This window comes from Erpetoichthys calabaricus, chromosome 17 (genome assembly GCF_900747795.2).
Source record: "Erpetoichthys calabaricus chromosome 17, fErpCal1.3, whole genome shotgun sequence".
Classification (NCBI taxonomy): domain Eukaryota; kingdom Metazoa; phylum Chordata; class Cladistia; order Polypteriformes; family Polypteridae; genus Erpetoichthys; species Erpetoichthys calabaricus.
The window spans coordinates 100,217,868-100,237,994 of NC_041410.2; the positions used below are offsets into that span (position 1 = coordinate 100,217,868).

The window sequence follows — 20,127 nt, forward strand, 5'->3', positions numbered from 1 at the left end:
AACAAGTCCTGCAGCCACTGAATTGAGCACTAGTGCTACCGACACTTCTTCCACTGCAACAAGCGAACCATCAGCAACAACTCCAGCAGCCACTGAATCGAGCACTAGTGCTATAGGAACTTCTTCCGCTGCAACAACCGAACAGTCAGCAACAAGTGAAGCAGCCACTGAATCGAGCACTAGTGCTACCGGAACTTCTTCCGCTACAACAAGCGAAACATCAGCAACAAGTGAAGCAGCCACTGAATCGAGCACTAGTGTTACAGGAACACATTCAGCTGCAACAAGCGAAACATCAGGAACAAGTGAAGCCGCCACTGAATCGACCAGAAGTGCTAACGGAACTTCTTCCACTGCAACAAGCGAAACATCAGCAACAAGTGCAGCACCAAGTGAATCGAGCACTAGTGCTACTGGAACTTCTTCCACTGCAACAACCGACACATCAGCAACAAGTCCAGCGGCCACTGAATCGAGCACTATTGCTACCAGAACTTCTTCCACTGCAACAAGCGAAACATTACCAACAAGTGCAGCAGCCACTGAATCGAACACTATTGCTACCGGAACTTCTTCCGCTGCAACAAGCGAACCATCAGCAACAAGTCCAGCAGCCACTGAATCGAGCACTAGTGCTACCGACACTTCTTCCGCTACAACAAGCGAGACATCAGCAACAAGTGAAGCATCCACTGAATCGAGCACTAGTGCTATCGGAACTTCTTCTGCTGCAACAAGCGATACATCAGCAACAAGTCCAGCAGCCACTGAATCGAGCACTAGTGCTACCAGAACTTCTTCTGCTGCAGCAAGCGAAACATCAGCAACAAGTCCAGCAGCCACTGAATCGAGCACTAGTGCTACCGACACTTCTTCCGCTGCAACAAGCGAACCATCAGCAACAACTCCAGCAGCCACTGAATCGAGCACTAGTGCTACCGGAACTTCTTCCGCTGCAACAAGTGAAATGTCAGCAACAAGTGCAGCAGCCACGGAGTCGAGCACTAGTGTTACAGGAACATCTTCAGCTGCAACAAGCGACACATCAGGAACAAGTGAAGCCGCCACTGAATCGACCACAAGTGCAAACGGAACTTCTTCCGCTGCAACAAGCGAAACATCAGCAACAAGTGCAGCACCAAATGAATCGAGCACGAGTGCCACCGGAACATCTTCCGGTGCAAGAAGCGAAACATCAGCAACAAGTGCAGCAGCCACTGAATCGAGCACTAGTGTCATCGGAACTTCTTCTGCTGCAACAAGCGAAACATCAACAACAGCTGCAGCACCCATTGAATCGACCACAAGTGCAACCGGAACTTCTTCCGCTGCAACAAGCGAAACATCAGCAACAAGTGCAGTACCAAATGAATCGAGCACTAGTGCCACCGGAACATCTTCCACTGCAACAAGCAAAACATCAGCAACAAGTGCAGCAGCCACTGAATCAAGCACTAGTGCTACCGGAATATCTTCCGCTGCAACTAGCGAAACATCAACAACAAGTGCAGTACCAACTGAATCGAACACTAGTGCTATCGAATCTTCTTCTGCTGCAACAAGCGAAACATCAGCAACAAGCGAAGCACCCACTGAATTGAGCACTATTGCAAACGGAACTTCTTCCGCTGCAACAAGCGAAACATCAACAACAAGTGCAGCACCCACTGAATCGAGCACTATTGTGACCGGAACTTCTTCCGCTGCAACAAGCGAAACATCAGCAACAAGTGCAGCAGCGACAGAATCGAGCACTATTGCAACCGGATCATCTTCTGCTGCAACTAGCGATACATCAGCAACAAGTGAAGCAGCCACTGAATCGAGTACTAGTGTCACCAGAACTTCTTCCGCTGTAACAAGCGAAACATCAGCAACAAATGAAGTAGCAACTGAATCGAGCACGATTTCAACCGGAACTTCTTCCACTGCAACAAGCGAAACATCAACAACAACTGCAGCACCAATTGAATCGACCACAAGTGCAACCGGAACTTCTTCTGCTGCAACAAGCGAAACATCAACAACAAGTGCAGCACCAACTCAATGGAGCACTAGTGCAACCGGAACTTCTTCCGCTGCAAACAGCGAAACATCAGCAAGAAGTGAAGCAGCAACTGAATCGAGCACGAGTGCTAGCGGAATCTCTTCCGCTGCAATAATCGAAACATCAGCAACAAGTGCAGCACCAACTGAATCGAGCACTAGTGCAACCGGAACTTCTTCCGTTGCAACAAGCGAAACATCAGCAACAAGTGCAGTACCAAATGAATCGAGCACTAGTGCTACCGAATCTTCTTCTGCTGAAACAAGCGAAACATCAGCAAAAAGTGAAGCAACCACTGAATCGACCACTAGTGCAACCGGAACTTCTTCCGCTGCAACAAGCGATACATCAGCAACAAGTGCAGCAGCCGCAGAATTAAGCACTAGTGCTACCGAATCTTCTTCTGTTGCAACAAGCGAAACATCAGCAACAAGTGCAGCACCAACTGAATTTAGCACTATTGCTACCGAAACTTCTTCCGCTGCAACAATCGAAACATCAACAACAAGTGCAGCACCAACTGAATCGAGCACTAGTGCAACCAGAACTTATTCCGCTGCAACAAGCGAAACATCAGCAACAAGTGCAGCAGCCACAGAATCAAGCACTAGTGCAACTGGACCTTCTTCCCCTGCAAGAAGTGAAACATCAGCAACAAGTGCAGCACCAACTGAATCGAGCACAAGTGCTACCGAAACTTCTTCCGCTGCAAGAATCGAAACATCAGCAACAAGTGCAGCAGCCACTGAATCGAGCACTAGTGCTACCGAAACTTCTTCCGCTGCAAGAATCGAAACATCAGCAACAAGTGCAGCACCAACTGAATCGAGCACTAGTGCAACCGGAACTTCTTCCGTTGCAACAAGCGAAACCTCAGCAACAAGTGCAGCACCAACTGAATTGAGCACTAGTGCTACTGAAACTTCTTCCGCTGCAAGAAGTGAAACATCAGCAACAAGTGCAGCACCAACTGTATCGAGAACTAGTGCAACCGGAACTTCTTCGGCTGCAACAAGCGAAAAATCAGCAACAAGTGCAGCACCAACTGTATCGAGAACTAGTGCTACCGAAACTTCTTCCGCTGCAACAAGCGAAACATCAGCAACAAGTGCAGCACCAACTGAATTGAGCACTAGTGCTACTGAAACTTCTTCCGCTGCAAGAAGTGAAACATCAGCAACAAGTGCAGCATCCACTGAATCGAGGACTAGTGCTACCGAAACTTCTTCCGCTGCAACAAATGAAACATCAGAAACAAGTGCAGCAGCCACTGAATCAAGCACTATTGCAACCGGAACATCTTCCGCTGCAACTAGCGAAACATCAACAACAAGTGCAGCACCCTCTGAATCGAGCACTAGTACATCCGGAACTTTTTCCGCTGAAACAAGTGAAACATCAGCAACAAGTGCAGCAGCCACAGAATCGAGCACTAGTGTTACCGGAACTTCTTTCGCTGCAACAAGCGAAACATCAGCAACAAGTGCAGCAGCCACAGAGTCGAGCACTAGTGCTACCGAAACTTCTTCCACTGCAACAAGCGAAACATCAGCAACAAGTGCAGCAGCCACTGAATCGAGCACTAGTGCAACCGGTACTTCTTCCGTTGCAACAAGCGAAACATCAGCAACAAGTGCAGCACCAACTGAATCGAGTACTAGTGCTACCGAAACTTCTTCCGCTGCAACAAGTGAAACATCAGAAACAAGTGCAGCAGCCACTGAATCAAGCACTATTGCAACCGGAACATCTTCCGCTGCAACTAGCGAAACATCAAAAACAAGTGCAGCACCCTCTGAATCGAGCACTAGTACATCCGGAACTTCTTCCGCTGAAACAAGTGAAACATCAGCAACAAGTGCAGCAGCCACAGAATCGAGCACTAGTGTTACCGGAACGTCTTTCGCTGCAACAAGCGAGACTTCAGCAACAAGTGAAGCACCAAATGAATCCAGCACTAGTGCTACTGGAACTTCTTCCGCTGCAACAAGCGAAACATCAGTAATAAGTGCAGCACCCTCTGAATCGAGCACTCATGCGACCGGAACATCTTCCGCTGCAACAAGCGACACATCAGCAACAAGTGTAGCAGCCACAGAAAAGAGCAGTATTGTTACCAGAACGTCTTACGCTGCAACAAGCGAAACATCAGCAAGAAGTGAAGCAGCCACTGAATCGACCACTAGTGCAACCGGATCTTCTTCCGCTACAACAAGTGAAACATTAGCAACAAGTCCAGCACCAACTGCATCGAGGACTAGTGTTACCGGAACTTTCTCCGCTGTAGTAAACAAAACATCAGCAACAAGTGCAACACCAAGTGAATCGAGCACTAGTGCGACAGGAACTTCTTCCTCTGCACATACCACTGCCTCCACCAAAACAACACCTAAAGCAACTGAATTATCTACTACAGCAGCAATTATTTCTACTTCAGAAACTGCTTTAATATCTGAAACTGCTCAAACTTTTCCAACAAGAACAGAATCAACTATTACAACAGGAATGAATTCTACTTCAAAAAGTACTACAACCTCCAAGACACCAACAACTCCCACAACTACTCAATCAACTTTTAATTCAACAAAAATGACTTCTTCTGCACCATCAGCTGCTACTCCAACCTCTTTTGGCACACATTCATCTACATTTTCTTCACAATCAACTATTTCTCCAGGTTTTCATTCTTCCTTAAATTCTTCTTCAGTTCCAACACATTCTTCTGCTCCTATGAGTTCTTCTTCCTCCTTGAATTTTTCTTCAATTTTGACGCAGTCTTCTTCTGCTCCAAGTTCTTCTACATTCAGTTCTTCTACAATTTCTGCACATTCATCTGTTTCTCCAAATTCATCTTCTTCCTCAAATGTTTCTGTAAGTTCCACACACTCATCTGTTCCATCAAGTTCCTCCTCTGCCACAGCTACACCATCCACAGTGCCTACTACTTCCACTACCAAGAACTCCCAAAGTATGCCAACGGTGCCACTCGACTTCAGAATGCTCCTGAATTACTCAGACCAACTGGGTAACAAGTCGTCTCCTTATTTCATCCAGCTCAGTAATACAGTTTCACAAGAGGTGAGTGTCTTTGTATCAGTTTGCTTTGCACTGAGAACATTTCCTTCTTTTTTTTCTTGATTGTTAGAGAAGCTTGTTTCCATTTCAATCGATATTTTTGTGTTTTTCTTTGTAAAATTTCATCTACACTTTCTTTTCATGCTCTTTCAATTCCCTGAACACCCTTCTTCCATTACAGGTTAGAGGGAGTAGTGGCACTGAGGACATAGCAGGACCCAGAGGTGGGCATTGGGGGCACTCACACTGTCACAGGAGTTCACTGACTCAGATACATTTTTTTTTTATTTGAACCTGCATCTCTAGTGTTCTGAGATAGCTGTTCCGCCAGACTGATGTGCTTCATTCAGTTCTTGACCTCCAAATCCTGGCTTGCGTTTGAGATGGTGCTGTAATCTTTCCATTGCTGGTTTAAGGTGGAGAAGAAGGAAGACAAGTGAGAAGGGAAGTTAAGTTTTTAGTGTGCACAGTGACATATGGCTATTGCACCATGGTCAGAGTGAAATGGGCCCATCCTCCTCATCTCTGTTTGGTGTCTCCATCACATCCTGAAGATAGGCCAATGACCAAGTGTTCCATGAGGCTGACTGGCATGCCATTCAGAGCTTACTCCTGGCTGCTGTCTAGATTTTGTTCTGGCACCTCAGAGATGTTTTTTAGATTAGTTTGGTACAAGGGTGGAAACTTGGACACATGACACATAAAGCATGTCATGCAAGGAGTGTGAAATTATTTCCATCCCTCCATCCATCTAGTGACCCATGTCTTGCTTATAGAGGAATCGAAGCGTCTGTTCCAACGGCTAGGATGGTGGACATTTCTGGGTCATTGGTTCTTGAGGCTGATGCTCCAATTAGCTGAGATCCACCCAGTTGCACTGAGATTGCACAGGAGGTGACCCAGCTGAGGTTAGGGAAGGCTGCAGGGGTCTGTGGTATCCAGGGTAAACTTCTCCAGGATGGTGGAAACACTGTCTTCTTGGCATTGCAGGCAATCTTTGCTTTCATTTGGGGGATAACACTGCTCTTGATGCCGGGTAAAGACATTACTAGGGTTGTCCTCAATAGGATTCGTGATCACTTGCTCACCTACCAGCGACTGCAGCACTCTGGTTTTACGCCTAAGAAGTCTACCATTAACTGGCATACTGCAACTGAGGGTTCTCATGGAGCACAAACCCGAATATTGGCAGAGTTTCTTTGCAGCTTTTTTTTTTTTTTTGTGAGCCTTTATCCTTTGTGGTTTCATCTCCTGGTCCTGGTGACTCACTCTCTTTTTTTTAGTCAGGTCCACTTTCCAGCTCAGCTGTTGGATTTTCATGGAGTTCATCCGCACCCAAATGACAAATTTTAGCAAGGCAGACTGCGAAAGGAGAGCAAAACGTACAACAGAATAATCAGTTCCATACATCGCTAACAAACACAGCAACGTTTGTTCTTCAATTTGGATGGAAAATGCAGGGTTCTGCCATCGTAAATACTTGCTGCAATGTCCCTAGATAAATCTGTTTGGGGGTCGACTGCTAGCAATGGAGCTCCGTCCCAACAACACCTCACCCACAAAAAATCAAAATGGGTTTGTGTAATAAAAAAAAAAGTATTGACCACACCAAAATGAAACCAAAGGGACAAAATAAGAACTGAGGCAGTTCCAAAAATTAAAAAAAAATGAAAATTGAACATGAAAACGTGTTTAAAACCAACCAGTTCCTAATATCAGGTGACAGGATTCACCAGTTCAGGACCACTTTAAACCCTAGTCTGCAACCACACCTGGACAGGATGCCAGGCCATCATAGCCCACGCTCACCCACATACACTGCCACCTCAGAGGTGCCAATATCTGTGAGATAAGGAATGTGACAAGACGAGGGTCCATGGGGACAGATTTTTAGAGTGACTGAGACACACTGTGACAGAGCACCTCGTTTAACAAATCAGCGAGAGCTCAGGACCACCACATGTACAAGTACAAGAGATAACAACACACAGAAGTCTGCTGTCTCAGTGGCTCGCTAAGAGCAGCAGGACACGGTGTCACCGTTCTTGTTTAGCATCTTCATGTGCAGCTCAGCCTCACAGCATGGCCAAGCTGGCCAAGGTGTCACCATGCTGCCAATGTGAAGAAGGTAATGACAGACAAAAAGGAAGCAATAAGGAGTCATGGACCGGGGTCAACACCAATAGGCCGACACTCCAAGGACCACTGTGGAGACCTCCATATGCGATTCCAGACAGTCAGATGACCCATCAAGTATCCACCAAGTCGCAGGCTGTTAGCAGCAGGTCACCGTCTTTTATACCAGCCATGCAGTGACGTCACTCTTCACCACTTCAGCTGTCACAAGGTAGTAACAGGCGCCATATCTGACAACGACATGGCTGTGATTAACTCAACACGGCCGGACGATGACTTTAAAAACACGATGATAATAAATGATAACATTTGAATATCATGAGATGAACAAAACAGACAACAGAAATGGACTCTCCACACCTCCAGACCCCCAATCATAAGGTCACGGAGGCAGCCTGACACGCTATGCCTTACCCATATTGCACTGGTGCAGGCCACAGTGCTCCTTGTCCCCCCTTCCAGTCCCAATGTGGGGTCTGAACTGAAGACTTAAGCCCCTTTGTGTTAGCCACCCGTGAGGCTCCATAACTGATGTCATTGTTTTTCTTCTTCTCGTCTTTCAGGTTTACAAAGTGTTCCACCCGCTGTACCCAAACACCCTGAACAGAGTGATAGTCGACAAATTCACGTGAGTCCTGCTGGCCTCCACCTTGGCTCCTTGGGCATCTTCCGTGTTGGCCCACTTTGTGGTATACCCCAACATGTCCATCTGCAGTGCCAGTCCTCCATGTCCCCTCTATAATAAGACCCTCTTCTTTATATCCCCCAGAAAAGGATCTGTCATCGCAGAAACACGACTGGAGTTCACCTCCAATGCCACAGCTGCTGATGCCCCTCAGAGTGCAGATGCCGTTCGAATTTTTTACAATGCGGTCAATTCATCGGGCGAAGTGGGAGTCCTGCCTGTGGACCGATTGAGCATTCAGTCTAACAGTAAGTGAAGGGCACCTCCATGGGCTCCGTGCTTCCTTCCTAGCACCTCATAATGGCGTCTTGTCTGTCCTCTTCTTCACAGCGGTCACCATACAGCAGCTTCCTCTGTCCACCACCTCAGTGGCATTCCAGACTCAAGATGGCTTCATTTCAGATTTATATAACAATACAAGCGTGGCATACCATCAGCTGGAGAATAAGACCCTCGTGTGGGTAAGTGACATCCACATAGTGCCTGGCTGTTTCTGTGCCAATGGGGGCTGAAAGCAGAGCCTGGGCACCAAGTTAGAGGACGTGTCATATTCAGGTGACCTGCGCCATCATGGCCCTTACATTTGTATTTTTATCTTTCTTTCCCAGTTGCTGTCCATCCTGAAGCCGTACTACGGTGACCCGGTGCAGTCGGCGTTGAACTTCAGGTATGACATGGCCATCATCATTTGTCTGCCCAACAATGTCTAATGTCACTTACCCTGGGAGATGAAGTGGACATGCACACCTAGTGGGCAGCTGAGTGCTGAGCAGTGGGCAGCAGGCAGGCAGGCAGTCATATTTGTGGTGGGGTTTGGAATTCTGCATCAGTAGATGTGTGGATGTCCACCCCCTGCTCATTAACCAGGGCATCAGCAGGCACTAAATGGCAGGTTGGCAAGTGTCCTCTGTAGAAGTGGGCTTTGATATCAGCTGATATGAGCAGGTCAGGTGAGCAGCAGAGATTACCAGTTTGGTGAAGTGGCAGTGCGCCATCCAGCTGTGACTGGCCACACACTCACACACATCACTGTGTGGCACTGGAGTCCTGGAGGAGGTCGGGGGTCCCACAGTGGGCTGTCTGCCCATATCCGAGGACCATAATGCTAACCGTTGTTCTCTCTCAATTACCAGTAACAACTCCAACTGGGTCTCCACGAGTGTCCAGCTTCAGTTCAACACGACTGTGTTTGTCAGCTCAACGGCCCTCATCACCAACATCCTGCAGAGCAGCAGTCCTGTCCCACTGGTCAAGTACACGCTGACCGTCAATGGTATGTACCAGGAATTGCTTTGTGTCCCCCTCGGTGTAATTCTCAATGTGCTCGTGTGGCACCATTTTAGTACGTGGAGCTCCGAGATTTCTTATTGTATTCTCTTGTCTTCCTCAGCCTTGCCAGCCGTGCCAGTCGCTTTCAACATCTTCACCTACTATCTGAGGATTCTCAACAAGCAGTTCTCTAGTGCCATGAGCAACCGGTCATCAGCGGAGTTTGCTGAGCTCAGCGCTCAACTGAAACAAGCGGTAAGAAGTTCTTTGATTGCATGGACACCTCGCTAATGGACCCCCTGTTATGTTATATAGCACCTTTCATAAAGGCTGAACAAGCCGATCTCCAAACAAGAGGGTCTCCACTACGGCCCCTACAGTCGTATCAATGTCATGTATGCAGAGTGTTTGGCTGTGTGCCTACTGAGAGTGTAAAGAGCTATAAAAGATGAAGGAGCCACTGCAGGGCACAAAGTGCAGCTTTCTAGCACCCGATTCTTTGTCTGCGGCCGCACGTCCGCCCTGAAGTTGCTAATCTGCTGTCTCCTTTTATTTTTTCAGCTCCTGCCGCTCTTCCAAGTCAAGAACGGCTTTATAGACCTCTACGTCACGGACATGAAGTAAGTGACCGCCTCGTGCTGACCTCTTTCTCCATGGCTTGCACTTGCACCAGAGCCCACCCATCACACCAGCTGTCCACTTCTCTTTGCAGGATGGGCTCAGTGATCACCACCACCACCTTCATGTACACACCAGACACAACCACCAGCAGCGATGTGTCCAACACCCTCCTGAGTGGAATCTCTCAGATCAACCTACAGGGAATACAGCTGGACCCCTGGTCCATAGTGGGCAACGGTGAGTTCAGTGGGCAGGGACAAGAGGGACCTGAAAATGTACAGGGTCCTGAGAATGTCCCATTGGTAACCTTGATTTTGGTTTTCCTCCAGCCACCCCAGTCCCACCAGCTCAAACGCCCTTCCCAGGCTATGCCATCGCCATCATTGTGCTCTGTAGCTTGCTCATCATCCTGATCCCAGTGGTTCTTGTGGTGGTAAGTGCAGTTCAGGTGGACCTCCCTGTCATGGAGCTCCTTTCATATCCATCTCTGTTGTGCTGTCTACTCTTTCTGAGGTTTCTACACCTGCAGTGCCTTTCACAGCTTTGACCTTAGGGAGGCCATTTTGTGTCAGTTTGTGTCACCCAGCTCCTCTGCTTATGTCCCTCTGTCTCAGCTTGTAGTGCTTTTATGAGCCGATGAGTATTTTTAATTCACTGAAAACGTCACATCTAAGGGGCAGTGCCTGAGCAATGCTGGGAGCCCACCATAGTCAATGAGTGAATTAGCAGAGTAATCAGTCCTAACAACTGGAGTCACAGGGCTGTGCTAACATAGTGGAGCCCAATGGTCACCAGATCATAACACTGGCAGCAGATGTCCACAAATATATAGAGCTTTACAGTAAAGGCAGGTGACCACCCTAACAGAGCGCCTTTCTCTACAGCCTCAGTATATGGGAGCCCCCCTAATATAGCGCCTTTTACTACAGTCAGATGGCCTCACAGATGCAGCAGCTTTCTTGCCAGTGTCTTCTAGCTCGTTGAATTGTCTTCTGTCTGAGTCCCTCGTGTCACACTTTGCTGGCTCTTCATTTGACTCCTGATGTCTTTTTCCTTCTCCCTCCTCAGGCCCTGAAGACCCGCCTGTTCAAGAAGTTGGCACGCGCCTGCTCCCTCAGGTCACCTGACTCCTTCGACCTCAGCGCTCATCTTTATGACGTAAGTGTGCAGCTCACAGCTCTGGAGCACCCTCTGCTGGGCCCCCGTCCATGGCGCTTTGATCTTACTCGAATGTAACTTATGGTCATCATCTTCTGTGTGGGAATGAAGTGCCTGATCATCCTTCTCCATACAGCCTGGTTGCGCTGCTCTGTGCCAGTCAGACGTGTTTCCTTTTGATCTTCTTTTTCTTTATTTATCCACCTCGGCCTCACTTTCTCTTCTCCATTCCCACATGTTCCTTGTCTGTCCTTGTTAGATGTCCATAGCACTTCAGCTGACTTTCCTTTACTTCTGATTGTCTCATTTCTTCTTCTGTCCTTTTCTGTAACTCCACACATCCAACTTCTTCTCCTGCTCTCCCTTTCCTGCCCATGTCTCAGCTCCGTACATCACTGCCGGTCTCACCAGTAAACCTCACCCTCTCACTCCAGATCACAAAACACTCCTCATATCTTCTTTCAATTGTTCCCTCCACCCTGCACTCTATGGATTATCTCTGCTTCTGATTCTCCATGTTGGTCCACCACTGAAGTTCGATATTTAAGCTTTTCCACTCTTTTCAATGGCCCTCCCTGCACGCTAACTTCTGAATCCTGATCATCATTAAACTTCAGCCATTCTGTCTTCTTCTATTTATCTTCAGTCCTCTATCTTCATAGCCCTTCTCCATTATTCCAACTTCTTCTCCACTTCCTCCTTCACAAAAAGTCTGCACCAGGGGGATTGCTCTTTAATCCCAAGACCCAGCCAATCCGTAACCAGAGGTGAGGACTTAAAGAAGACTCCTGCTGCAGACCTCCTCCAACTGAGATCTCGTTAGCTCCCCTAAGACCGCCTTTAACCTGAGTCCTTACTCCCTCCAGCGTATCCTGGACAGTCCTCACACACTTCTCTGGTCCTCCTTTCTGTCTCATGCACCTTCAGACCTCTTGACGTGGCACTCCATCCTAAGCCTTCTTCAAATCAGTGACCACCATATGCAGTCCTTTCTGTTCTTTTCCATGTTTCTCTATCAGCTGCTTCAGTTCAAAGACTGCATCATGTAGTTGTTCATCTCCCTGGCATAACACCAATGTGTTCCTCCCCTGTGGTGGTCTCTTCTCTTCATAACCCTTTCTCCAAATGTCTTACTGTGTGACATCAGCTTTATGTCCCTGTAGTTTCCACAATCCTGAATATCCGCCTTCTCCTTATAAATGGGCACAATCCCAGTGTTCCTCCACTCCTCTGGTCATCTGTCCTCTTCAGAGATCTTCTGCATGAGGTCCCACCACACATCTACTCCCTCTTCCACTGAACTCTTCCACACTTCTGCTGGTGTTTCAGTGGTGCTGTTGACTTTCCATTTTTCATTCTCTTCACTGTCTTCTTTACTTCATCTCGCCCGTCCTTTGGGGCTCCATCCTCAAATACTACCCTTGGATTTTCCTTTTTCGGATCTTCAATGTACCTCTTGCATCTCTTCTCGATCCTGTCATGTCACCCAAGCCCCCTAACAGATAGACAGATGAGATGTAAGAGCAGCATGGAGTCAGGGGTGCAAGCAGAAGGAGCCCGTGGTGATTTGGTGTCCTCAGCTTTGTGTCTTTTTGTCTTGTAGGCCTTCGAGTAGCCGACAAGCTTGTGAATCTGCACTGATGTCCTCCGACCTGCCAGGACCTCCGCTTATCATGAAGTATTGTGGGCAAATATGGAGTTGAGGAGCATCCTGGCTGCTACCTACACGTCTAAGGGACTGTGATGGACAGATGGACGAAGGTGGCCACTTTGGTCCACTCACTGCCTTCTTCTTTGAAATTGAGCAGAACTTCACACCTCAGGAAACGTCGCGTTTACAAAAGAATTTAAATTCTGGGCTTTGGTGTCTCGTCAGACTTTGACGGAGGGGCTTGTAGAAGTGAAGGCTCCTTAAGTGTCCTCCTGAGGGGCTGACAATGGCAGCTGGCTCTTTTGATAAAGAAATGCACTGCTTTATATTTTCTTACAGAAATGATGATTGCATTTTAGTTAATTTATATTCTTTATTGCAGAAATTATTTATTTTATATCCAATAAAGTCAATTAAGAGAAGTTGCTTTTATTGTCTTAGTCACTAACATGTGACATCAAACAGAATATTTCTTTGGAGATGCCATGAATCAGCAAATCAAAAGGCCAGACCCCCGTGTCATCGGAGCATTAGAAATGTGACAAACGGGAGAAGACCTTCAGTCCATTTGTCATGCGTTTGTTTAGTTAGCTGTCCCCGTGTCTCATCCAGGTCCTCCTGAAAGGTTGTCCAGGTTTCTGCATCAGCTGCATGTCTTGGTAGTTTGTTTCAGATTCCCACAAGACCCTCAGTAAAGACGTTCTCACCGAGTCTTGTGGGTTTTCACCTGCCAGTCCAAAGATATAATGCTGTGGTGAATTGTGTGTGTGTTTGTGAGTGTGTGTGCATGTGTGTGTGTGTGTGTCTCTATGTGTGTGTGTCTCTGTGTGTGTTTGTGTGTGTGCGTGTGTGTGTGTGTGTGAGTTCACCCAGTGCAGAGTTTGTTTCTGCCTTGTGCTCCATGCTAGTTGAGATCGACTCCTGGACCCCCAGGACCCTGCTCTGGAATAAGTGGATGAAAATGACAGGACAAGTTCATTCGATTAATAGACATTTTGTAATAAATGTGTTATGATGTGACATTAGTTCATTAAATACAGCCTGACCAATTAATATTAGCCTTTCTAAATCACGATCATCGTGCTCTAAATAAGTATCAGAAATATCGACACACACAATACTTGTATCATCATGTCAGTCAGTCGGTCAGTCAGTGTCCCACTAGCTATATCCTTATACAGGGTCACGGGGGTCTGCTGGAGCCAATCCCAGCCAGCATAGGGCACAAGGCAGGAACAAATCCCTGGGCAGGGCGCCAGCCCACCACAGGGCACAAATACACACACACACACACACACCAATGCACCTAACCTGCAGGTCTTTGGACTGTGGGAGGAAACCCACGCAGACACGGGGAGAACGTGCAAACTCCACGCAGGGAGGACCCAGGAAGCGAACCCATGTCTCCTTATTCATTATCGATTTCTAAAATAGCAGTGTTCTCCATCTCTAACAATATTCCAGCCATGAGCACCGAGTACGATTGTGGACCCCTGAACGATCGACGCTGAACGAGGCGCCTGGTGAAGTCGCAGTTTTAATGACGCTACCTGCGCTGATCCCGCCGCTGTTTCTCAGGTCACGATGGCTCTCCCTGCGTCCCCAAGCGGCTCCCACCTTGCCGTGCTATTTCTTCGTGACGCCCCCTTATCTTCTCTGTTTATTCAATCCCCGGGGGTCTCCTCTGCCTTCTTGAACCTTCTCAGTTTATAATGTGCAACATTCCATGGGCCCATGGGGTTGCAGCGCTCAACGTTGTCGGGTGACATTTCGCCGTCAATCACCCGTGCAGCCCCCGCATCTACAGGTACACACAGGCTACTGAAGCCCCCGGTGTGTTCGCTGTCCTCTGATGCCCGCTGATCGCTCTTTCCCAGTCATTTTCCACCTCTTTCTACCCACTGCCACTGCGTCACCTCTGAGGTGTCCCAAAAAACAAGCGAAAGACTGAAATGAGAGACACGTGACATCATCCCTCACCTTTGGTGGCGGCGCGCCCTCGTGTGGCCCGTGCGGAGCACAACCTCGTGAAGCTCCACGGCCGACTAGCGAGTGACTTTACGTGAGTGGAGCGTTTCTCAGAGCGCCTGTCAAGCAGCCACGAGCGGCTCTGCGTCTTTAACGTCGATCAGAAGGTAAAGAGGAGGCCATTCAGTCCTGTCGGCCAGCGCGTGTGTTCAGATCACAGCCCAGGTGCCCCCATTTCTCCTCCTGGTCCTTCTTAAAGGTTCTCAAAGTTTCCAACCTCCGCTCGCACTCCCCTTTAGTATTTCTTGCCCATTTCATGTTTCGTCCGTCTCGCTTCTTCACTGCCTGGCACTGCTACCCTCGCTTTCGCTCCTTATCAGTTGAAGGTTGGTGCCTTTTGGGTTTTATTTCTAATTTTCTTCTTCTCTTCTTGTTATTTTCTAACTTTCTTCCCGCCAAAGCTCTGAGACTTTTGCCTTTTTGATTTTATGTTTTGTTTCTCCGTCATTTCTGATCCCACTTGCGAATTCAGGTCGCCCTGCTGCAGTTTTAGTTTGACTTTAGTTTTTATTTCACAAAGACATTTGCATTTTATCTTTGCATTTTCTTTCCGTTTCTGTGATCATGGTAATGTCAGTAGAAGCTGCAGGTCTGTCCTGTCAAAAACAAGTACACAGTAGAAAATGTCAGTAAATGTAACGGTAAAAATACTGTGAATAGTGAAAGTAAAATACCTTTTCTGAATAAAGGAAAGTTGCCTTATGTTCTACTGAAAATGACTTGTATATATGGCAAGACAAATGAACATTTAAAGATATCTAAATGTTAATTAGGCTTTACATCTTAAACAAGACGTTTCGTTATTTTTTACAGCCAAGTATTTTTCGACCTTAAAAATATTCAGCATACCGTTTACTGATACAGTGAAAGAATTGATGTTAATTTTACTGTGTAAAACTGTCAAATAGCGACGGTGAACAGCTGTAATACGTAAAACGATAAAACGCAGTTACAGTAACGCCGAAGGCACGATATTTGCATAAGGACACGCCCCTTTCAGCGTATTGGTGACCCGCCCACCTGTGAACAGCAGGGGAAAAACTGAAATGAGCGGACTTGGGACTCCGTGCGTGCTGAAGGCCTCTGAGGTGACGGTCGCTGATTTCTGGTGGGTCTTATTCGGTAAGCTGGCACACCGGTAGGACACACACACCGCAAAAGCAAACTTTACTTCTCCACCATGCAGACGATGTGCCATATCGCTCCTAAACATTGAATTCTTTACTGATGCAGACTGTGTACTGGTGTTTGATCCTGACAGTATTTTCTACTGGTTTATTGATCGGCATATTCATTACAGTGCGTAGATATCAGGTTAAACTTCACTTCTAACGGAATGTGCGAGAAAAAGTTAGTTATATATAAAGTTAGACCGCAGCTTCTTTTTTACGGTAAAATTCTAATAACCACAGCTGCCAGTACTTCACCATAAACTTAACTTGAGTTTTTACAGTGTAGATATCAAGGCAGATCCTGAAAGGAATCATCTTGGGCCATCCTGCTGCAGCGATTTGATCCTTTGGGCTCCACAAACTACTCATTGAGGCGCAAATGACGCCCGACTGCCCCGAAAGGAGTCCATTTGTGAACTTCTGCACCAAAGCCGTCGTGAAAGCAGAAAGAGTCTGTGTGTGGGTTTGTGTGTGTGTGTTTGTTTTAAAGAAGTCACCTTTATTTCGTGGCAGACAGAAGCACCCTTACATCTCACAGTGTTTTAGTGTTGGTTGAGGTGGACACGACCCAAGATGGAGGGCTGGCCACTCAGCGTTTGCTCCCAGTCAGTCTTTCTTCTCATCCCTTCTACATAACTACGGGCCTCGGGCCTCATGTATAAACGGTGCGTATGCACAGAAATGTTGCGTACTCCCGTTTCCACGCTCAAATCGCGATGTATAAAACCTAAACTTGGCGTAAAGCCACGCACATTTCCACGGTAACTCATGCCTTGGCGTACGCAATTTCTCCGCTCGGTTTTGCAGACTGGCGGCACCCAGCGTCAAAGCAGCGCTACTGTTCCTATGTGATCACCCTTTCTTAGATCCACATCCACGGCGGCGGCTTTATCAAATACACTGAATTAACCGCATATCGTTCATAAATTTAATGCATCTGATTGTAATTAACCTGTAACAATATAATGGTCCACAGAATGGTCAAACTACTGTTCCTGTGTGCTCATCCTTTCTTTCTTAGCTCCACATTCCTGATGCAGCTTTATAAATACACTGAAATTAACTGCATATTGTTTATTAGTGTAATGCATCTGATTGTAATTAACCTGCTGCAATATAATGGGCCAGGGAATAGCCATAGTATTCCAAATACCAGAACTGCTTTAGCGTTGTTACTCTCACTGCATCTTGTTCTTCTTTCAGCTGCTCCCATTAAGGGTTGCCACAGCGGATCATCTTTTTCCACATTACTCTCACTGCACCACTCGGAGTATTTATATCACTGTATCTGAGTGTGAATCACAGCAGTAGATGATCGGAAAGAGAATTATCGGTATACAGTTTCAAGTACACACTACCTCAACCACGGCAAAAAGCGTCAAAGCCTTTCCTGTACGGACCTCGCGTTTCACAAACAGTTTCATCCCAAGAACTCTAAATGCACTCAATCAGTCCATCAAGTGCTCCTTGTAGAACTGTTTGGACTTATAAGTACAATCACCTCACTGTAAACTTACACTACAGTTAGAATATTGCACAACCTGCGCTACTTTATAAAGCGCGTATGATGACAATATCATTTTTAAGATGAAATGCAGCAAAATATGTTGCTTATAGTATACAGATAAAACTTTAACTTCATTTAAATAATCTGTATTGCTAATAATTAAACATGTGAGGACACAGTGCCGCAGCGTATAGCTGGTTCACGGATAGCTCCTGCCTTGCGTTGTATTCTTGCTGGTGCTGACGTGACACTGGAAGGATAGACGAATAGAATAATTAAACATGTACTACGAAGATATTTCAATGTTCCTTAAAAGTTTTGAAGAATCGGCCTTCTAAGCTTACAAATGGCTTAACGTCTATTACAGAGCTGATTGTGTGGCGATTGGAGAAAGAAAAGTATGGACAGGAACTGGAGGTTAGTACGTTTGAAAGAGACAGTACTTCTGTAATAAATTATTTCATCGAAGGTCGCACATGGTGCAGCAAGCCTCTTGCGTGAGACATGAACAAGCACTGCGCCACCGTGTTCCCATGTTTAATAACATGCTTTCATTCCTATCATCATGAAAATGATATCACGTATACATCTAAGTATTTTAATTATTCAGAGAGCTGTAATATCTCGAATGTAATGGATTCTGTGTCCTGTCAGAGAAAGAGAAAGAATGGAAGCACGTAGTGATTCACACATAGAGCACATAGAAGATCAAACACAGAACAAAGCATTTAACGTGCTACTTGAGAAACTAGTAAAATAAACGATTTTAAGATTAAGTTTATGATGTTCTACTTTAATGGCAAAATAAACTACGTGATTAAAGTGGAAATTTCGAGATTAAAGTTGACATTTCGTGCTTTTTTCCCCACTGTGTGCCTATTTTTTTGTCTGTATCCTAATAAGCTTTCATATGACACTCAGACGGTGGGCTACGACTCGCCTTTTCACGGCGACTTTGATATGTGATTTCTTTTTTATTTCGGGCACTGTGCGACTTTGTGAATTTGATCTTTCGAGTTTCTCCGACACTCTGTCACTCGATCAACTTTCTTTTGTTGATTATCCCACTGTTTAAACCAACAAATAGTACGTTTTTCCTTTGCCTCCACTTGGTATTCGCTGAAATTCTTATATTTTCTCCTGTGCTTTTCCCATTGTCTTTTCACAGAAGGCTATTTATATTGATTTGCATATTCAAAGAGGCGTAATTCTGGGAGGAGTTGGGGCGGGACAGAAGGCGCGTGCACGTGCGTTACTTTTCACGCTGATCGGGATTTATGTAGTGGAAGAACGTGAAAGTATGCGTACGCACAGATTCCTGCATCTGGATTTTTCTGTGCGTACGCACAATCCCGCTTTTGTGCTTACGCCATGTTATAGTGTGAGTTCTACGCACGGCGTTATACATGAGGCCCCTGCAGGAGTTTATTTTTATAGCAAGGCTGGCCACAGTGGCCGCAGCTTTTCATTCTAACTGTCTTCGTAATCAGTGCCCAGTTTTCACTGCTAATTCCCTTCTTTTTTCTTCATTTTCATAGCCTTCATTTTTAAGGATTTAGTCCTCTGAATTGATTCTTTGACATCAAATGGCAGCCAAACAGAAATGAGATGTGAGGCCAGTGAGCCAACGGGTGACCTGCTAAATCATTCCTTCAAACTCCAAGCAGCTCCTTAACTAGTCGCCGATTCCTGTTGCTAATTAAACCCGTCATTTAATTCCATGGCTTGTCTTTGCTCTCATTCTGCCACAGGAGACGTTTCCAAAACTGTTCATTTTCTGTTTGTGGTACTCGTGTGTTATAACCCCACCACAGGCACAGGCAAGAGGAAAAACGTCATCATTTTTAACATTTGCTGCAAAACAGAAACACGAATACATAAAATAAGATTTTGAATTACTTTTGAAACATTACTTCTGTCGCAAAGTTCTAATGACGGAGGGGAGTGAATGGAGGAACACGGTCTGGGTCGAGCAACACCATCAAAATGACCAATCTTACAGAGACCTTCAGTGCTCTTCTTTTCGTGTGGCAGCTCACTTTCTGTTTCATTATTTATTGTTTGGCTGCTAAATAAGGAAAAAGAAAAAACTAAAGAGTCAGAGTCACGTTAATGAAAACTAAAGCAAAAGAAGTTCATTAACAGCAAAAACTGGACACTAATTTAGAAGATGGTTAGAATGAAAACCTGAAGCCACTGCAGCCCTCCAGGACTAGACTTGGACACCCCTGATTTAGAAGGTCAAGCAGACGCCATTTTGTTATCCAGAAGACAGAAAGTTGCTGTTGAAATGAGAAACATACAAGGTGGGGCTGATCATCCATTGTCCTGTCCTGCAGGCAACAGGTGAGCAAAAGGTCCAGGAAGACACAGCCTGCCATGCTTTATGGAGAGCACAGGAGTTACTGGTGTGGCACATTTGGAGAGGAGTAGACAGAGAAAGAAGACATCCGATTCAGACCAGCGACTCAAGGACACAAACTTCAAATCCAAGCTGTGTGAAATTGAAGAAAAGAGCTGGGGAGGCATTTGAAAGTGTGGGCCACCATTATTTTTGGGAATCCAAAGGCAGAAAACAATGAGGAGCGTGTTGAGGAACTTCTCTCATCCTACGAGGCACTTGGGTGTGACATGTCATGAAAATCTCAGTTCCAACTCTCTCATTTATATTGTTTAGTGATAAACGGGGCAGAGGGTCCACGAGGACTTCACTCAATAGAGAGATACTGTGGTGGAAAATGAGCCGAGTCCGTGTTAGCATGAAAGGATTAGAAGAAG

At 46.2% G+C, this 20,127-nt stretch overlaps 1 protein-coding gene across 1 annotated transcript in view; it reads left to right on the forward strand.

Annotated features, from left to right (window-relative positions):
* The window catches only part of LOC114643124 (mucin-2-like), a 256,765-nt gene that overhangs the window by 118,104 nt on the left and 118,534 nt on the right, over window positions 1-20,127 (forward strand). Inside the window, exons 6-12 of the mRNA XM_051920951.1 lie at window positions 4,725-5,125; window positions 7,822-7,886; window positions 8,028-8,191; window positions 8,274-8,404; window positions 8,552-8,610; window positions 9,077-9,216; window positions 9,334-9,467. Of these exons, the coding sequence (XP_051776911.1) occupies window positions 4,725-5,125; window positions 7,822-7,886; window positions 8,028-8,191; window positions 8,274-8,404; window positions 8,552-8,610; window positions 9,077-9,216; window positions 9,334-9,467 (1,094 nt within the window). The remainder of the gene's footprint in view (window positions 1-4,724; window positions 5,126-7,821; window positions 7,887-8,027; window positions 8,192-8,273; window positions 8,405-8,551; window positions 8,611-9,076; window positions 9,217-9,333; window positions 9,468-20,127) is intronic.